This window comes from Cygnus olor, chromosome 19 (assembly GCF_009769625.2).
Source record: "Cygnus olor isolate bCygOlo1 chromosome 19, bCygOlo1.pri.v2, whole genome shotgun sequence".
Lineage (NCBI taxonomy): Eukaryota > Metazoa > Chordata > Aves > Anseriformes > Anatidae > Cygnus > Cygnus olor.
The window spans coordinates 1007353-1019622 of NC_049187.1; the positions used below are offsets into that span (position 1 = coordinate 1007353).

General features: G+C 56.7%; 1 protein-coding gene across 17 annotated transcripts in view; it reads right to left on the minus strand.

The window, feature by feature from the left end:
* The window catches only part of GRIN1 (glutamate ionotropic receptor NMDA type subunit 1), a 34384-nt gene that overhangs the window by 11120 nt on the left and 10994 nt on the right, over nt 1–12270 (minus strand). For 13 of the 17 annotated variants that reach the window (XR_005813812.1, XR_005813814.1, XR_005813815.1 and 10 more), the window contains exons 4-17: nt 9484–9546; nt 8594–8694; nt 7945–8066; nt 7292–7466; nt 5634–5778; nt 5457–5540; nt 4734–4869; nt 3853–3980; nt 3556–3720; nt 3337–3455; nt 2934–3046; nt 2330–2478; nt 1398–1555; nt 804–965 (exon numbers count right to left, since the gene is read on the minus strand). Coding sequence is in view for 11 of the 17 variants with exons in the window: in XM_040531798.1 (XP_040387732.1) it covers nt 804–965; nt 1398–1555; nt 2330–2478; nt 2934–3046; nt 3337–3455; nt 3556–3720; nt 3853–3980; nt 4734–4869; nt 5457–5540; nt 5634–5778; nt 7292–7466; nt 7945–8066; nt 8594–8694; nt 9484–9546 (1820 nt within the window). In the remaining 6 variants the exon portion in view is untranslated. The remainder of the gene's footprint in view (nt 1–803; nt 966–1397; nt 1556–2329; nt 2479–2933; nt 3047–3336; nt 3456–3555; nt 3721–3852; nt 3981–4733; nt 4870–5456; nt 5541–5633; nt 5779–7291; nt 7467–7944; nt 8067–8593; nt 8695–9483; nt 9547–12270) is intronic. The other 4 variants (XR_005813813.1, XR_005813816.1, XM_040531807.1 and 1 more) reach the window with 1 other exon arrangement.

Consider the following 12270-nt stretch of genomic DNA (forward strand, 5'->3'; position numbering starts at 1 on the left):
TGTACAGCTTTCGTGCCAGGGGGCAGATCCCTGCTGTGAGGGCTGGACCCACCCAGTGTTACAGCGCGGGGATGGGGGTGGGCACAGGGCACACGTCCACCACGGGGCCCCTGCACATCCCTGCCCCCTGTTCCTGGCACATCCCCGCCTCCTGTTCCTGGCACATCCCCACACCTCACTGCCGTCCTGGGTCACCTGCAGCCCTGGGCCTCCCCGTCCTCTCCCAGAAGGGCCCCAAGGGCTCCTGGTGCCTCTCCAGGCTCTGCAGCCCCAAATCCCACCCGTCCTGCTGCCACCCGGCTCTTTGGCACAGCTGCCCCACAGGTGGGGTCCAGGGCCTCTCAAGGTTACCCTGGGTCCTGAGGGTGGTTTCTGGCCAGGACCCCGCTGGCTCCTGACCCTCTACAATTAACCCTGCTTCTTCCCCTCCCTCCACAGCTGGTTCCCAGCTGCCTTTCCTCCATCACCACATTCCACTCTCTGCAATGAACGTGGCATTTCCAAACCAACACAGAGAAATCCCTTTTTGTCTGTGACACCAGATGCTTTGTGGCACTCCAGACTGCAGGCTAACGCTGATATAAGAGCCTTACTTGGAGTCGGGAGGGGACCTGAAGCATCTCTGCCTAACAGGAATAGAGTGGAGAGAATAACCCTGGGGAGATGGAGCTGGGCAGCACGGTGCTGTTGGCCTGGCTGAGCTCGCAGGGAGGTGTCCCCACAGCGGGGGTGGCACTGCCTGGTGTGGGGCTACTTGCGTGCTAGCACATGCAGAGTTTGGGGGCTGAGAGCTGTGTACAGACTTGAGGATGGCCAGGGAGACGTTCTGCTTCCACGGGCTGTCCTTGCGCATCCCAATCCCAAAGCCGGAGCGGAAGAAAAGCTCCCCCGTCGTCACCAGGTCACACTTCTGGGAGGCTTCAAACTCCAGCACCGCCGAGTCCCAGATGAAGGCATGGAGCTTGCTGGACACCAAGAGAGGTGTAACACAGGTAAGGGCAGGCAGCCCACCTTGTCTGCAGCTACTGCAGGAGCAGCAAGGGGGCTCTCAGCCCTAACTCAAGCCCTGTGCATGGGGATCAGTATCCCACTCCTGGCAAAGGATAGGAAATATTTCTGAGGAGCATGAGGGGTTGAAACAAAGTTTGAAGCCACCCAGTCTGGCACAGAGGCCAGAAAGGGAGGCCAGGGCCAGGGCATTGAACGCGCCTCTCCCCACGTAGCCCTTGAGCCTTCCACCCAGAGACCTGGCATATGCTGGGTCTGCGCAGCTCCCACCCAGCCACGCTTCAGCAGCAGCTCCCCTGGGACTTGCACCAGCCCTGCTCACTTCCCCCGGCCCCTGCCCCCCCCAGGCCCACCCCAGCACGGCCAGGCAGGGAGCTGGTCCCACTCACTTGTCCCGCACAGCCTGGATGGCTTCGGCAGCGCTCTCGTAGTTGTGCTTCTCCATGTGCCGGTACATGGTGCTCAGCTCCACCTGCCGTCGGAAGTAGATGTCCACCGAGCTCTGCTTCACCGTGGCATAAATGAACTTATCGGAGGGGTTGCGCAGCTGAAAGGCAAGGGCAGGGCTTCTATTTCTTCTGTCCTACATCAACCAAACAAGCTCACCCCCAGACCTGTGTTTCCTGATTTTCCATCCCCTTCTGGGACCTGTTTCTCAGGTAACACCTTGATCTCCTCAGTGGAGCTGAAGGTGCCATGGGGCAGGGGATGCTGTGGGGCTCAGGATGCTGTGGGGCTAGGGATGCTCTGAGACCACGGTGGTGGGCAGGGGATGCTATGGGACATCACAGTGCTGAAGATGCAGGAGACTCACAGATGCCATGGGGCTGACAGTGCTGTGGGCAGAGGATGCAGTGGGGCACGGGATGCTGTGGGCTGGCACTTCTGTGGGGTGCATTCCTGCTAGCCCAGATTGACAGTCTGTGGCTGTGTCCTTGCCAGAGTAGGAAACGGGTATGAAGCATGCCGGTATCTGCTGAGAGTATTGACTGCACCGCAGGGACATTTTCATTAGCTATAACTCATCCATAATGAATCGTTTCCTCGTTGGTTAGTGCAGGCTCTCCAGGAACTGCCAGGCAGTTTGGCTGGGCTCGTGCTGTTTCTGGACAACACTTTTCCCTGCTGATCCCTGCCTGTGTCTGCCCATCCCCACACACTGCAGGGGCACAGCCCCACAGCCCTATAGCCCCACAGCCACGATAAGCAGGCCCCGGGTGCTGCCAGCCATGTTACAGGGACCAGGAGGTGCCCACTGCAGGCATCTTCATCTCTTCCCAGAGGTGGGCAGAGAAGGGGAAATGAAGCAAGGGGTCATTACCCGGGGGTCGTTGATGCCTGTAATTCTCTCCTCAGGTCGGTCCAACACCAGGAAGGCAGCCAGGTTGGCAGTGTAGGAAGCCACAATAATCATAGCAAAGCCAGCCCACACCATGCCAAGAATACGAGCAGAGAAACTCCGGGGAGCACCTGGAGGGAGAGAGGAGAGCTCAGACTGGCACAACAAGGGCTTGACTTTGTCACCAAAGCTGTGCACACCCCATACAAGGCAGATGACAGCTGCAGATGTGCCCTGTTTGACAGCTGTGATTGCCCAAACCAAGAAAAACCCAGCTCCTGTGCAGGATGCATTGCACCCTGATGGAGGGATAACCCCAGGAAAGAGAAGCAGCCCAGGCAGGGCTTCCCATCACTGAGGGTGAGGGATGGCAGGACTGTCTGCATGAGCAGTGCCATGAGCATGCCACCCCAGCATCACCGAATCCCCCTCCAGGGAAGGCGTGGGGGGGGATGAGGGCATAGGCACAGGCAGGGCACAGACAGAAGGATGTGGGAGGGGGCACGGGCTCTCCCCCAGCCCAGTGTCCCCCAGGTCCCTGCCAGGGCTGCAGCACAGGGCAGCACGGCTGCCTGCCTCAGCGTACCTTCTCCGATGCCAGAGTTCAGCAGGACTCCCCAGGAGAACCACATGGCCGAGGAGAGTGTCAGGGCATCTTCTTCCTCCTCCTCGCTGTTCACTTTGAAGCGGCCAAATGGGCTGGAAAACAAAACAAAGAGCTCATCTGATGTCCCTTATCCTGGTTCTCTAGGCTCTTCCCCATGCCCTGGGAGCCCTCCAGCACTGATCCTTACAAACCGCGCTCTGCCCCAGGCAGCCCTTCACCCTGCCTCCCTGCCTGGCTGCACAGCCCTCGTGTCCCTGATGCTGCCGACCTGCAGCCCTGCCTGCCTCACGCTGGTACCACTCCACAGAGCGGCCTGGGAGACCCCTCCCCATCCCCTGCCTCCCTCAGTGACCCACCCTTGGGTGGCCCACAGCGCACTCACCTGAATCGGTCTAAGAGGTACAACATCACCGCCACCACATGCACAGACAGCCCCACCAGCAGCCAAAGCGTGCTCTGGAAGGGCTGCATGAATGAGTCCAGCGTGCTGCGGGGGATTTCCTAGCACAAGGGAGAAAGAAGAACAGTGTTGGCACCCACCGAGCCTGCGCCCTGCCCACGCAGAATCTCCTATAGCCAGCCCACCCAGCCTAGCCCATACCTTCTTCACGAGGATGGTCAGACCCTGGTACTTGAAGGGCTTGGAGAACTCGATGTACTGTGCCCGCTCGTTGTTGATGGTGAGGGGAGCCACAATCATGTCCGCCTGCCCGCTCAGCAGCTCGCCCATCATCCCGTTCCACTCCTTCTTGTTGCTGTTGTTTACCTGCCGCAGAGCCAGCGCGGGGTCAGCCCCTCGCCCCAGCACCCACCCCACTGGCCAGCTCTGCCCGAATGGCTTGGCCGCGTTCTGACACAAGATACGGGCAAAGAGGTACCCCAGGCTGCCCAGACTCACCCGCTCTTGGGTACCAAATTTACCATCAGCCACCAGGTGAACCTCGTAGGTGAAGTTCATCACCCCCGCCAGGCGGATGAGCAGGTCGATGCAGAAGCCGTAACAACACAGTGCCACCGTGGGGCGGCCTGTGGGTGAGAGGAAAGGGGGGGATGAGTGGAGGCAGCCCTCTGCCAGGAACCCCCTGCAGCACCCACGCTTGTCCCCAGGGGAGTGTGGCTACTTGCACAGCTTTGGTGTCATGTGAGGCACAACCGTGTTACATAGTGCTGCCTGCCTGGGGCACCTTTCCCACCGCCTCCATTGCCTGGGGTGCGAGGGAAGGAGCAACGTGGGAGGAGGCAAGGTGGGGACAGCAGGGCTCCAAGGGGACATGCTGCAGGGAGGTGGGCTGAGCTGCTGCTGACCCGCAGTGGGGGATGGAGGGGGCTGGGTGCCTGGGAGGAAGCCAACACGGCCCCATTGGGTTGGACACGGCCTGGACATGGCTCGGGGCTGAGGGGAGCTGTGCAGAGGACATTGTGATGGGCCAAGGGGATGCACCTCAGGGGGATTGGGGCAGGCCCGGCACTGCTGCACTGCTCGCAGCCCCCACCAGGTGCTCACTCCTAATCCCGAAGCAGGCTTTCCGCAGCACAATGGTGTGAGACTAGTGTTAACGCCAGTGCAGTGGGTGCCTTGGGGCTCTTGCTTGGTGCTTCTGCTTCAGATCAAGGCAAAGGGAGTGGGGGTTTGTCAGGAGACACAAACATGGGGTGCAATCCTTCAAAACAGCCTTGGAGCCCACATGGAAGTGAGACAGAGGAAAAGTCATCTGCTGGGGTCACAGCACGGGCCGTGTGGGCTGGAGAGGCCGCTGCGCTCCCTGCTGAAAGAGTTACCTGGGATGGTCTCGTTGGGCCCCGTGCAGAAGACCTTTTTGACAGGGTCACCGTTGATGGTGAACTCCTCCCTGCATGTCCCATCTGCTTGCGTGGGCTTCACATACACAAAGGGCTCTTGGTGGATCGTCACAATCTGCAGGGGAAGCACAAGTGTCCGCTTGTCTCCATCCTTCTCCAGAGCTATCTCCTCCCAGGTGGGGAGAGGGACCTTCTCCCAGTGTTACCTCCTGCTTCTGGCCATCAGCTGTTAAGGGTTTTCCTGAGCCCAGCACTGCAGCTCTCAGCCCACCTACCCTGCATTAGCTTGTTTAACCTCCTTTTGAACCCATTTCCTTCTGCCCTCTGCATTGTCCAGCAGCAAAGGGCTCCAGAACCGAACCACGTGTTGGTCAAAGGAACCCATCCTTATATTTGCTGCAAACCTGTGCCAGGTGCCTTCTGTCTCCCAAGCCATGAGGAACAGCGATCACCTTCCCCTTCGCCCCCTCTCTGTCACTCTCTCATATCCCCTTTCCATCTGTCTCCTCTCAAACCAAAGGGTTCTACCCTCGTGGTTTGTCCCCAGCTGGAAGTTGTGCTGCAGCTCTGAGCACCCTCCAGCACCTTGTCGGAGTTGCTCTGCTGTAACTGCTCTGAGACGGCAGGTGCTGGAAGCTGCAGGGGCAGCAGCAGAAGTGGGAGGTGGACGAAGTCACAGCCCCTGCTGCCATGTGCTGTTACCTTCAATTTGGTCGACATCTGATAGCCCTGAGGTTTCTCAGTTTCTCCCCCTGGCCAGATAATCTTCCGGTCATTGGTCAAGACCTGTGATCAGCCCGAGCAAGGAGACAGACGTGAGGCTGTGGGCAGACACACCAGCAACCCCCTCCCGCCCAGGCTGCCCAGGGCGGTACGTACATGGCTTCCGTTGTAAATCCCAACCTGGACCAGTTTGCGGTTCTGCAGGTTCATGATGCTGTAGTTGGCAAACTTCCTGTCCCCATCCTCATTGAATTCTACCCGGCCGGTGACGCCCTCCGAGTACTTGGAGGACATTAACACCCTGTGAAGAGAAACACAGTGGGGCCAACACAGAAAACCGGCGGTGACCACTGGGAGATCTAAGAAGGGTTCAGAAGGCAAATGCTTTCTCAGTTGCCTGGTATGACCCATATGCCCAATACCCTGCAGAAGTCCAATCAAGGCCACCTATGACTGGTTCATAGCTTGGTGGGCATCTGCTCCGGGTGGATGCAGTCTGAGGAGCCGCATTTCCCAAATGCTGCACTACCCTACCTGCTGTCATTGTCCCCTCTTTTCCATCGGATCAGTCCCAGTCCCCTATGGAATGACTTGGCCCATACTTCTATACCACAGCACCCAAGGAGACCTTCCTCTGGGGGTCTCTTGGGAGCTGCATCAATGCCACAGTTCCTGCTGCTTCTGCCCGGCAGCAGCCCATCACAACCTGAGTAACACCCCAGCATGCACATGCGCCACCAAGGGGAGAACCAACCTCTCTGAGCCCTTGAAAGATGACAGAGAAAACACAGAATGGACTGGGCCCCTTGTGGTGCACCACAGAGAACAACGTCACATGGCTTGTGCCAAAGATTGTCACTGCTTTTCTAAAGAAAGCTTCACACTCTGCAGGTCTCACGCTCAACAGGACCCAGGCGTACAGAAAGAGCATCCTGCAGAACACCGTGATTATGTCTGCAGGGAGCAACCCCCAGCACAGGACCCCACCGCTGAAACAAGGGGCCAGGCTGCCCTCCTGCACAGGGAGGGAACTGCTGCCTTAGCAAGATCCCGCCTGCAGAAGAGGCCCTTGTGTCTCCAGCATCTGCAGAGATGCAGCACAAAACACCATGCAGAAAAAAGATCAGGTCCCGGGGACCGCATACAGCATCTGCCCATCACACCACCCACAGCAGCGAGATCAACACACACGTGCTCTGATCCTGCACCACATGCCCTGGTCTGCTGAGACCACACTACCTGAGAACATGGCACCAGGGTTTGCTGCAGCAGAGAGCAGCCTGCCCCATGCATGGAGCTCTCCTGTCCCCAAGCCCTGCCAGCAGCCCAGAAATATCCAGCAAGAAACGTGCCTGCAGCACTGGCAGACACCTCCCCTTACCAGATTTGGCAGAAAACCCCATTTCTCCCCTCTCCCACCCACATTAAGTTCCATCCTTTCATGTCCCCAGAGCTGTCCTCTGGGGAGCCGTCACCAGCTGATCCCAGCTGTCCCAGCATTGCCCAGGGCAGCATGGGGTGGCAGGGACTGAACCAGTGCCAGGCACCAGGATGGTGCCCTAACAGCCTGGACAAACTGGGGCCAGAGCCTGAGCCCGTGTCTTGGCTACTCTTCTAGGACAGATGTAGCTCTCACATTGCATCATGCAGGAGAGTGCAAACAGTCCTGTGCCACGTGCTGTACTGACAGATGCTCTGCACAAAGTGACCGTGCTGCCCTCCTGCACCTTTTCCACATGCTCCCACCTTTTCCAGCTCCTTCCCCTAGCAGGACCCTTCCCCTGGGGACGCGGAACCCACCCTTCCCCAAATACCTCTTGAAAAGAGGCCCCGTCTTCCAGATGTTGGTGTTGCCCACGCAGCCCCGCGGCGGGTCGGTGATGTTCTCCTTTTCAAACAGGTCATGCACGGCCTGGGCCACCACCGCGACAGCGTCGCTGATGTGGGCTGACTCGTTCTTCCCATTGATGAGCTGCAAGCCGATGACTCCTGCCACGAGCAGAGGAGCAGGTCAGCCCCACTGGGCACCGCTGTCGCTCCTACAGGCAGGGCTTGCAGATGGTGAGCACACGGTTATGGGGCTGAGGTCCCCTCGGATGCAGTGGGGGGGCTGTCTGAGCTCTGGGCAGGCGCAGGTGGCTGCAGCGGTGCTGGGCTGGCACTCCACAGCGTGCCACAGCAGAACAGGGGGCAACAAGGACACTGAGCCTTTCTCCCAGGTGATGTTCACCTTGCAGGGCCCCAGCCAGCTGGATGTGGGGCAAGGCAGCGTGGCCGAGGCCCTCAGGCTGCTGCCACCCCATGCGGGCAAGGCAGAGCATTGTGTGGGACCCACCACTCACTCGGGACCACCACGACATCGCATTTCTCCACTCATCCCATCATCGGGACCACTCATCCCAGCCCCAAGCAGGCTCCTCCAGCAGGCCTGGCCAACATGGGGTAGGTGCCTCCGGCAGGTGCCTACCATCAGGGGCGTAGCGCAGGGCATTGCCCGAGATCTCCCGTTCCCCCACCAGCCACACGTAGCCGGAGCCCGTCATATTGAGCATGGCTGCTGATCTGTACACCGTTGCCGCATCATCCTCGCTGCAATGAAAAGAAGGGAACAGCACTGTGGCTCCAGGTGCCGATGGCCCCCTTCAGCCTGTCTCGCACCCCTGGGAGCCCCAGGCAGCCTCCTCTGATCCCCTCCGGCCACTGGTTCTTCTGGGCAATGGGTAGTTGCTTGATGCAATGGGAACCTCTCTCCCAGCATCACCTAATCCCACAGCACCCAGAAAATCTGGCCTGTTCCTTATCACTCACCATCGATAACCAACAGGGCCCACACCTTCACAGGGGGCTCAGGATACATCAGTGGTACTACCGCTGCACCCACAGCTGCCAGTGTCTTGCAGGACATCCAAGCACCTCTACTGTGGTCGTGACTGCAAGGTCTCCGAATGGCAGCGCACCCGGTGCTGGGATGTGGGGCTTCACATGGATTTTCTCCCATGCTCCTCAAAAAGAGCAGCGTGTCCCAAATCTGCACGGACTCCAGGGCTGGGCAGCACTGCAAGGGGGAGCAGGGGATTTGGAGCAGGGGAGAGGAGGGAGAGCTGAGCGGGCCTCACCTGGCAGAGAGGATGATGACGCGAGCCTCCAGCTCCTTAGCCTCCAGCAGCAGCGACGTCACATTTTTGGTCCCGGGGTCAAACTGAAGCACTTTCTCAGCCTGTGGTTAGTGTGAGCAAAGCTGGTTAGTGCAGGAGACTGAGGACTGTTTGTGAGAGCCATGCTATCTAGAAAAGGGTCAAGAAAATTCATTAAACTGCACAAAAGTCTGCTAAATAAGATTGGTTACAGAATTTTTTTTCTTTTTCTTTTTTTTTTTCTTTCTTTTCTTTTCTTTTCTTTCTTTTCTTTCTTTCCTTCCTTCCTTCCTCTTTTAAAGTTTTGGCTTTTTGGTTTGATTTTTTTTTTTTTTGCACTGTGCATGCAAACTGAAGTCAATCAAGACCCAAAAAGAGGCGTGCATTGTACAGGAAAGAGAAAAAGGCTTTGAAATGCAATTGAAAACTCAAACGAGTGTTGTTTTTCAAAAACATGGGAAATGAAAAAAACATATTGCACAGGGTTAACCTTTGGGAATAAAAGTGAGCAACTTACACCAAGGAACCGTTTCCTTTGGGGAGGAAAAGGGGTTGGTTCAACTTTCCAAAAAAAAAAAACACTTGCAAGTTAATTACTGGTTCACATGCATGTCTCAAAAAGAAATCCTTCCAGGGTCAGCTGGCTAGGTTTCCATTCTCAAGTCCAAACCAAACTATCTCAACATAAAAACGTGCTACCAAGAAACATAGTCATGGATCTTTTTTATTTTTTTCTTTCTTTCTCTTTTCTTTTTTCTCTTTCTCTTTTTCTTTTTTATTTTATTTTTTATTTTTATCTTTTCTGGTGGCTGTGGCTATTTTTCATTTGCTAGTTAGGTTGGTGGGCGGCGTGCATTTCCATGCATATATACCTTGGGTCCTCGCTTGTTGTCATAGGAAAGTTGGTCGAGGTTTTCATAGTTCCTTTTTTTACTCTGATGAATAATGTGCACAGAGAAAATATGTAGACACAGAAGAATATTATAAACAGTTGAAAATGACGTGTAGTAAAGCAATCCAACATCCACCTCCTCCTCCACTGTTTGCTAAAGGGTCTCTATAACGCTGGAGCTCGCAAAAACCACTATCAGGAGAGAGTGCCTCAGCTCTCGCGGGAGCGTCAGGGTGCAAAGCCGTACTGGTTAGAGCAAGCCTGAGTGCCACAGCTGTCACGGTGCAGTTGCGTTTCCCTTGTGGGACTGGGGAATTCTTCAGCAAGGAATTTTTATCTTAAGCTCAGAAACAATCTACGCATCTCTAAGGGCCTAAGTGGTGGGAATTCCATGGAATTACTGTGGAAGTAAAGGACAAAATGTTGTGTACGGAAAGTGCTGGATAAACACAAACTGTTACTATCAAAGCGTTAGCATCACTACCGTTACTATTACCATTTCACTCCTGTTCTCCCTAAGAGAGTTTGCAGCATGTGAGGAGCCTCAGCAGAACTTCTCACCTCCTGCAAGGAGGGAGCAGCTTTTTGGAGCTCTGTTGTCATCCAAAAGAGAAAGAAAAAAGCTTGCTATGTCCTGTGTTGGCTCAAAGCATGGCAGTATGAAGCAATGGTGATCATGGGATGACACTGTAGTTTTACCTGGTGCTGGGGGGCACCTGGTGGCTCTGCTGGAGGCAGGGTGCCTGTGGGGCTGCAGGGGTGCTCGGCCCGTGCAGGTGGTCCCGTGGGGAGCGGAGCAGGGAGCCTGCCTCTCCCCTGCCTCCTGCCTGAGCCGCTCCCGCTGCATGGCCCCCAGGGACCAGGGGCATGAAACCTGCTTCTGGAGGTTTCTTCCCCTCCAGCAGCACCCTGGGGGCTGATGGGGCCAGCTCCCGGGGCTGTGACCCCAGCAGCACACACAGACCCCCACACGACACCCCGGGAGCAGCCCCGCAGTCCTCCCAGTGCCAGCCTGATGGGGCCTGCAGGGCAGCGCCAGGCAGCCTTGGTGGGACAGTCTGACCCCTTCTTCTCGGCCCCTTCCCACCCCAGCTGGGCATCCCTGACCTGCCTGTGTGGGGTGCAGGACATGGCTCTATTACATCTCCATTTTGCAGTATCTTATGGCAACTGATTCTTGCCAGGAACCTGAACCTTTGCACTCCGGTAACACAAGGGTTCCATTTCCCAGGTTGTTCCTCAGGCAGCCAGGTTTAACCTCTGTGTCTCGCTTTCCAGACTAAACTGCATGCTTCTTCCTGAGCTCTCGGGCCCGGCTTCGGCAAGGTGCTCTGCCAGGTGTCCCATCTGTGCAGCTGTGTGATCTGCCCTCTCTTCTCCGTGGGCACAGTCTGGCAGACTTTTCACTGCTCTAAGAAGTTGGGTTCTTGCAAGGAAAAGAATCTGAGGAGGAAAATCTGCTCCAAGCCCGGCTCTGCCTTTACTTCTGATGGCGTCCACAGTGGGATTTTCTGCAACTGCTTCTTCGAGTCTGCTCCAATTGTGGTGAGTGGGAGGAACACAGCCTTGGAGGAGAGCAGAGCTGCAGCAGCAGGACAGCACGAATGCTCTCCAGTGAAGAGAGACTGGCCACTTTCCCTCAGGCACCATCAATTTAGCTGGAAACTTGGTCATCCATTCTGCAGCCTTCAGACATGGTTGACCTCATGTGCCCGGGATGTGCTGGCACCTAGACTGAAGCTGGTCAGCAAAGCGAAGCAGAGTCTTGGGTCCACCACAGCTGGACCTGATGGCACCTGATCACCTCTGCCTCTCCCTCTCTCCATCCTTATTGCAATCACCAGAAACGTCTCCTCTCTTTCCACTTTTTCTGTGTGGTCCCACAGCTCTTCCCTGCTCCTCATCCCATGTTTCACTCAGGGACCCACAAATTCAAAATTCACTTTCCACCAGGTTCTCCAGCATTCGCTTAAAAATTACCACTTGCATGAACACCACCGTCCCAGAAGAAGGGAGCTGGTACCCCAGGGACCTTCCACCCCTGACTTGGACAAGCTCTGAGTTTCACAGCATCTGGTACCTCCCTGAGCCCAATCAGCGCAGAGCTGTGCCGCTCAGCCAGGGACCAAGCAGCAGCCCCTGGTGAAGAGCTACTGCAGACACCTCAGTCAAGGCTTGCACGTGGGTGTGCCAGGGCTGGGCTGGGCTGGGCTGGTCAAGTGTTGGGCTCCAAGCACTTGCTTGAAGTACACATCCATGCCTGAGGAACAGCCAGGGCTGGCGCAGACCCCAGAGACAAGCCGTGCTAGGGCCAGGTGAGCCTCTCACTCGCTACAGGTCTCCCAGGTCCTCAGGGGCTGTGATCCAAGCTGTGAGGAGGTCAAGAGCAGCTCTCCTGCCTGCTGCCTCCCCAGGGCTCAGGATGCCCTGGAGAAAGCTGGGGAGGGGACCGGGGCACCCCCTCACAGCATGAAGAGTTGGCACAGTAGTGATTAGAAGGGCAATTAGCAGAAGAAATGAGGAAGAGAGGAAAGCCCTGATGGGAGCAGCTACCACCTTCCAGACCAGCCAGTCCAGCCAGTTTGACAAAAGCAAGCTCAAGGGAAAGAGAACCAAGAGCTTGTGGCAGACCCCAAAGGAAAGACGCCGTGACCTACCACCACGGAGCACAAGCCCCATTCTGGGGATGGCCAGGGCATCCAGAGTAGCCCCGCAGCTGCCAGGACACACCAAGAGATGTCATAGATTCAGCTCAAATGCAGGACAG